Genomic DNA, 7,626 nt, shown 5'->3' on the forward strand with positions numbered 1-7,626 from the left:
GGCTTATTGATTGCTTTCAGTGCCTGCACAACAGTGCTGGTGGCCGTCCATCTCTTTGCCTTGATGATCAGCACATGTATCCTGCCCAACCTGGAGGCCGTGAGCAACGTCCACAACCTCAACTCCATAAAGGAATCGCCACACGAGCGCATGCACCGCCACATTGAGCTGGCCTGGGCCTTCTCCACCGTCATAGGCACCCTCCTCTTTCTTGCAGAGGTGGTTCTTCTGTGCTGGGTGAAGTTCCTCCCTCTGAAGAATATTAAAGATTCTGCCTCGAAAGCGAATGTAAATGAATCTCGAGGTATAAGCCCGGGGGAAGCTGCAGCGATCGCCTCTACCTCCATCATGGTGCCCTTTGGCTTGGTGTTCATTGTTTTCGCTGTGCATTTCTACCGTTCGCTGGTCAGCCACAAAACAGAGCGGCAGCACCAGGAGTTGGAGGTTCTGGCCAAAATCACACAGATGCAAAACCAACTGGATCACAGGGGAGAGGCGTCCAACCTGTCCTCTTCAGCACACTTCGCCTAGTTGACGCACTTAGATGAGCCCTTATTCTCAAACCAAACAAAATATGGACTGTTTTCTTGAATAGACACTAGAGGATGGGAATCAGGGATTCTGCAATATCTCAGTATTGTGATGCCTTGTTTAATTTGTAGTGTACATACAAGCATTTATTAAGATGGGGAATCTGAAATTGTGCCACTATTCTATTTTAACCAGCATTCTAATCATCTGTTTGCACACAGATAAGAGAAAAAATGCAGTTGAAATGGTTTCTCAAATAAGAAAAAATGTAGGACGAGACTTAATTTTGTCTAATGGGAATTGATTGGATTGTTGTCGTCTGCTATTGCTGCGATCTCATGTGAGTGACAGGTTGCCCCACGCTTGCCCCAGTAAACACGCCATCAAAAAAAGAGACAAGGTGTTGTTTCAAGAGGGAGGGGAAGATATTTTGATTAACGATTATGAGGCGAGGGCACATTAATTTTAGAAAAATAACAATGAAAAATCTTTTATAATAAATGCTGCAATATTCCATAAAAATTTTTAATTTGTCATAAAATAAGAATTTAAAGGAAAAAATATTAATGATTGGCATCAGTGAATTTATTCAGTTTAAGGTTAAAATAACATTAAAGCATAACATTAATGTTAAAATTAAAATAACATAAATAAACAGTTTTGATCCCCTCCCTTCCCTGCTGCTGTTAGTTGTCTGGTTGTCTTGCTCAAGTTTTAATTTTGTTTTCAGCAGTTTGGATGCTTCCAGCTTAGAAAATGAATATAGCTGCAGGATTCAAAGGCAAAATAATAAAGGTTTAGGCCTTTTTTTTTTTTTTTGATTTGGTAGTTGATTGAATAGTGACGACAACATGTTTGCAAGAGCTGTTTGGTTGTTTTTTTGTGGTTGTGGTAATTTACTGTTAGTCCAAATTTTTACACCCAAATGCATAGTTAAAATGTTTTTCAGTATTATAGATTAATTTTCTTTTTTGTTCAGTTTAACTGCATAAAGCCTAAGTCTAAATATTGTTTCAACATTGCGCAATTACAGTTTTACACTGGATGTGACATAAAGTGTCATACTTATGTTTTTATTTAAAACGCAGCATGAATGTGTCATTGGAAAATAACATTTGGTTTTCCTAAAACCCACTTTTTAAAAATTGCTGCAGTATTTGTAAATGATATTTTGTGATTCAGCTCAAATGTATATGATAAATATTGTATATTTTCTTTTTCTTTGTTTGTTCAGCATGTTTTCATTGTGTGAACACAAAACGTGGACTTGTTATTTTTAAAATAGATATTTTAAAAAGCCATTTGCTGTGAAGAGGCTATTGAATTATACTGGTATAATTTGTTTACAAGTATAGACTTGTATTAAGAGTAAGATCTTTTATAGGTATTTTGCACACCCACTGTAAAGTTATAATTAAATAAAAGACGAGCAGTCATTTTTAGACTATTTGGAAGATATTTTAATGTTTCGAATTATTCAGGCCACCTCCGATTGTGTGTAAACATCTTATATCCTCTGATATTACAACAGTTGCTAATTAACTTGTGAAGTTGTGTTTGATAGTACATCACTGAAAAGTCATTTTTTGTCCTTGTGACAAGAAGGTACTATCCACCATTTCTAAAACTAGATATATTTTACTGGTACTGTTTTACTGGCAGACACTTTTTGTTTCTGTGCCATTTCATAGGAAAGTACTTGTTTTATATTTTATATACAGATTCAATTTGACCCTGTGAGTATCTGGGCTGCTATTGTTTGTGAATCTTTTAAATATCCCCCACTTAAAGGTTAAACAAAGCCTTATTTTCATATTTCTTGATGTTATAAGATGCCAGATTTGGAAGGTGATGTTTTATTTTATGGTACTTTTTTTGGTCAAAGTATATGTCAAATAGAAAATGTGCATTTGCCTAATAAAAATGTGTTAGTGAAAAAAGTGCTGACTGTTTCTTGTGTAAGAACAGTTTTAAGAGAGTAAGCCGAGTCGAATTTTTTAAAACATTAAAAAGAAAATAATTTCAAATGCCCTTTTGAATCTCGTCTCTAATTAGATCCACTCTTGATGGGGCAAACAGAGCATTTGTGCTACACAAGCGTGTTTTTTGCGGATCAGTAGATCCTTATCTTTATCAAGTCTGACTACTAGCGCACAATACGCACTATGGAACAAGAAAAAATACAAAATGTCCAAAAAAGTATTTTGAATGCAGTGCAATGGAGGATTTGGCTTTCTGAGTTCCATGCGCCCCCTTGAGGAGGACAACTGAACATCTAAAGTTATCAACTCTTTTCTGTCCATCGTAGGCTACGTAAGTGAATACACTATTTTTTTTTAATGCAGTGAGACAATGGCGTGATTACACTTACTGAAACTATGATAAAAATAATAAGACTACTGGGAACGTATTCAGGAAGACAAAAAATATTTTATGTTTTAACCTCCTGAGACCCTGTGACCTCATATGAGGACTTTATATTTTGGTGTATTTCTCTGAGACTATACATGCCACAATTTTAAGTCTGGATGTCCTGTACAGAGCACCTTCAGGGCTTTTCAGAGATACCAAATGTTTGGATGTTTCACCATGACCACTCCCTCTCCTTGGTCTTCAAATATGTCTGATATTAATTTAGTGACACTCTTATGGAAATATGATAATATTTTGTAATTATCATTTAAATCGGTCTAATGTTTAAACTGTCTGTCATAAATCAACATCTCAGGAAAATGTTATGGGGTTTCAAATCAAAATATGATGTTCTGTTACGAAAGAGGATGTTGATTTCATACATGTCCTCATATGAGGACACTGGGACTAAAAGCATGTTTATTACGCATTTTGAGAGACACAACAAAAGAATAGGTAAAGAAATTATGTTTCAATATTCTATGAAATATCTATGAAATATGTTATATTATTATGAAAATCTTGTCAAATATTACTCCCATTATTACACTTCTTTTTTCATTACATGTTGCCCCAAAAACACATTAATATGCCAATTAGATTTAGTTTATAGATACATTGTATATAATGAGAAAACCCGTTTATGGCCATTTTACACACATTTTGCAGAAAGAAAAATGGTATATCAAATCATTCTGTTATAACATAGTTGAGAATCATCAATCAAAAGTTTGGTAAAAAAAAAAAAAATCCTGAAAACTAAAAATGTATTGGTGATTTAAAAAATCTATTGTTTTTGCCTATGCATGTTAATTCATGTCTTTTTATTTAAAAAAAAATTTGAGTCCCGAGGACATAGCATAACTTATGAATGAAATATCATTTTTGACATTTTTTTTTTTTACATTCTAAACAATGTAAAGACATGAAAAAAACCTTTTTTTTCCCTAAAAATCTTTTCTCGGGTCTTAAGAGGTTAAATTTGGATGCATCATTTCTCAACTGCATAGCAGGAAGAGATGAATGCAATAAATACGAATATAAATATTCTCTCCAGGGTTGATATCATTAACTAAAACTAAAAAATGTTCAAGGTGAAACATGAAAGTCTTCTTGACTGATTATAAAATAGACTACTACAACTTGTAATACATTGCTTTCATCAGCAGATGGCAGTGTTGATCAGGTTCATAAAGAGCAAGACCTCCACTCAGTATCTTGTGTATTTGATCTAAGCCCGAAAATATACCTCAGGAAACTTCCCCTCTGTATCTATTAATATGTGTTGTGGATAATAATGAACAGTATTAGTTTCAGTTTTTGTGTTGCTGTCTTATTATATGTGACATATAGCGTGTAGCTTATTCTTTGGCTCCTGGCTGATTCTCTGGGTCTAGCTGCTGGAGGTGCAGGTGAGCCTGAGTTCATGACTGCTTCATTGTGTTTGCTCGGTTGTGTATAGACCCTGAAATGATGCTCAGGGTGGTCAGTGATGTCTCTGTTAACTTAAGCGTGACTGTGTTTGTATGTTGCTTTGCTTCTCAGGACATTCAGAGGGTCATCTCTCTCTCTCTCTCTCTCTCTCTCTCTCTCTCTCTCTCTCTCTCTCTCTCTCGAGATGTCTGCTAGGTGACAGATGAAGAAAGTGAGGTGAGAAGTAAAAGGCTGCAAAAGAGCTCCAGTCAGTTTTGCTCCAACCAGAAACAAACACACACACACGTTTATTTAAATGGAGACATTCCATAGGCCAGGGTTTTTCAAACTGGGGTCCGTGGACCTCCAGGGGCTGCAAATGAGTGCTAGGGGGTCCGGGAAAAGTTTAGAGAAATACAAGAAAAAATAAAAAAAAGATTAAACTACCTAACGTTCCAAATAAATGGATAATTTAAATAAAATACACTAAATTTGAATAAAGAAAGAATACATCTAAGAGTACAGAACCAGAGTAACATAATAATGTACCATAATAGAAACTAAATATTTTCCAAATAATAATTTAAGCATAATTATAATATTTTTCACAGCATAAATTAGGTCTTTAATATAGCTGCTTTTTAAATTTTAGTATGGGGGTTCCTCACACCAGGATCATATTTGAGGGTCTGTGGCATCTAAAGATTGAAAATCCCTGTCATAGACTTGTATTGTTTTTATATAAATATAATATTTTTTTTCTTTTCAAATTACATTTTCAGATTTAACTCACTTCTTGGTACAAATTTGTCCCCGAAATATCTAATGTGTTAATTAGTGCTGCAAATCTTTTATTCTTTTTCATTTGCATTAGATGCTTTGTGTAATTCTATTCTTTGCTCTTTTTGAGATTTTGGCCAGATAAACTGATCAAATAATTAGATGGTGCATGGTCAGTGTTAAATAATTAACTTAAAATTAGATGTGGAAAATTAAAATTGAAATATTGATTCTTGGTATGAAAATATCTATACAGTTTCATGAGAAAAAATATCGCAATACAATGAAATATACACCGTGCACTGTTAAAAATAAAGGTTCTTTATTGGTATCTATTATGGTTCCATGAAGAACCTTTAATTCAATCTTTAATTCAACTAACGGTTCTTTATAGTGGAAAAGGCTATTAAGGATGATAAAAATTGTATTCAAAGGAAGAACAAAATGGTTCTTTTAACAATGCTTTTGGGGAACCCAGAATGGTTCTGCTGATGCATCTGTGTTAAAACCTACCTTTGAAATGTTTATTTTTTAAAGAGTTTAATAAAGGTGTTGACCCAATTTTTGTTAGCAAGCAAGAGGAGACTAGAGAAATGCAATAGCACAAATTTTGTCTGTTTGAACACCTGTATGTGAGTGTGTGTTGGAGTGTGCCAGGCCGGATCTGGATGCAGAGACGACTCATCCTTCCTCCTGGAGCTACAAAGAGGCCGTTTAGGTGCTCGTGAGAGGATGGCATTGTGCGGGCCGCCCATCCCTGGCTGCCCGTTAGAGAGCTAAATGATTCTGCTCTCACTGCCAGTCCAGCTGGGCATTCATACAGACACACTCATATAAACACACCACATCCTCCCGCCAAAATCACCATCGGATGCAGCCACATCTCCCTCCAGTGAAAGAGAGACAGACAGACTGGGGTTTATTCTCCTTATGTTTAATCTTTCATAATATTGTTTCATATAATACTTTGTGCAGATTTGTTTACTTCTCATTGTGGCTGCATGGTGGAATTCTGAAAGTGTTGCGACTGCAGTAGTGCTGCATGTGCATTTCTTGCACATTAACCTTAACTGGTCAAATCCTGACCCAGTTGTAGCATCCTGGGGAAACAGCATGTCTAATCCATTAAGAAGCACAATGTGAGAAGAAGACCTGCCTGTTCTCAGGGCAGTCCGAGACTCTCCCCTCCTGGTGTTATTACAAACACAGAGACACGTATGCACACACACAGCCCAACAGCATCATACTTGGAAGCTGATGTGTTTTTATATTGTGTATATTAGTTTTTTTTGTGTGTGTGTGTGCACAAAAATGTTACAAATCCCAAATTAAATTACAAATAAATCTGTAATAATTTTGCCTTTTACAAATGAAGAAATTAAGACAATTATGCCTTATGAGTTTTTTTGTTCAAAATGTAAGTTTAATGATAGAATTTAAAATTTACTTTTACCTTTTTGGGAGGATTTACATTTCTGGTTATTACCTGAATTTGATGGGTTTGTCCCAATTAAAAAAAGAAAAAAAGAAAAGAAAATGTGATCGTTGGTATATTTATATTTAAGAATAGATTCCTGAAAAGTGTTACCAAATTTCTACATATTTTCCAAGGAACTGTGTCATTTCTTATTGCTTAAATGAATTTATTTTTTATTTTTTTTACTTTTCTTTACTCTATGTATGTCTGTATGTATTTACTGTTCCTCATTTTCTTTTATGATGCGTGTCTATTGTCTGCTAAGAAATTTTCATTATTGTACCCGGCCAACTTTCCACTGTTCAATAAAGTTCTTGCATAAAAAAAAATATTGCAATATTACAAAAATTCTTTCTCAATTGATGTCACTCCAAACCATATGTTTTTCTTCCATGCAACAGAAAAGGAACTGAATGAGGGATGAGTGAATGGTGATTGCGATGTGCAACATGGTTATTGTTCGGCTTGCTGGTACTATATATTATCTTTTATTGGCCAAACACCTCAAATGTTGCTTGGAAAACTACACTGAACTTGAATGAAGGACAGTGCAAACAAGTTTAGTTAGCTTTTGTCAGCACTTGAATGGAGGGGCCACTTTAGTCTTTGTCTGATGTGAATTCACACATGGACAGTTTGGTCCTCTCTGGCTGTGGTCACCGGGAGTTGTAAAGAAAATACACATTCAACAGCGTGCTTTTACTTTGGTTTTGACATTGTGTAACAGGATCATCAACATCAGCTGTGTGTATTGCTTGTCTCCATAGCCGCGGGAACGTATTTTGAGCTGGGGGGTTGGGGGTTGGGGCTGGGTCACGTGACAAGAGTGATGCGAGAAGACTGATACTATATGATGGCGGATCCAAAGCGCAACTTTTGTTAATAACACTTTCATTTATTCGTTTAATAGCCTATAAGTGAGTATCTTTGTTGCTGGGTTTTCATTAAAAAAATAACAATGAACCACAAACTAAGCATTCGTTTTAAATAAGGGAAAATACCTTATTTATTTG

The 7,626-nt window shown here is 35.2% G+C and overlaps 1 protein-coding gene across 1 annotated transcript in view; it reads left to right on the forward strand.

Moving 5' to 3' along the window:
- The window catches only part of orai1a (ORAI calcium release-activated calcium modulator 1a), a 5,446-nt gene extending 4,772 nt beyond the window's left edge, over positions 1-674 (forward strand). The window contains exon 3 of the mRNA XM_016505719.1: positions 40-674. Within this exon, the coding sequence (XP_016361205.1) occupies positions 40-531 (492 nt within the window). The 3' untranslated portion in view covers positions 532-674. The remainder of the gene's footprint in view (positions 1-39) is intronic.
- The last annotated feature ends 6,952 nt before the right edge of the window (positions 675-7,626 follow it).

Source organism: Sinocyclocheilus anshuiensis, unplaced genomic scaffold, assembly GCF_001515605.1.
Source record: "Sinocyclocheilus anshuiensis isolate Anshui unplaced genomic scaffold, SAMN03320099.WGS_v1.1 scaffold794, whole genome shotgun sequence".
In the NCBI taxonomy this organism is placed as follows: domain Eukaryota; kingdom Metazoa; phylum Chordata; class Actinopteri; order Cypriniformes; family Cyprinidae; genus Sinocyclocheilus; species Sinocyclocheilus anshuiensis.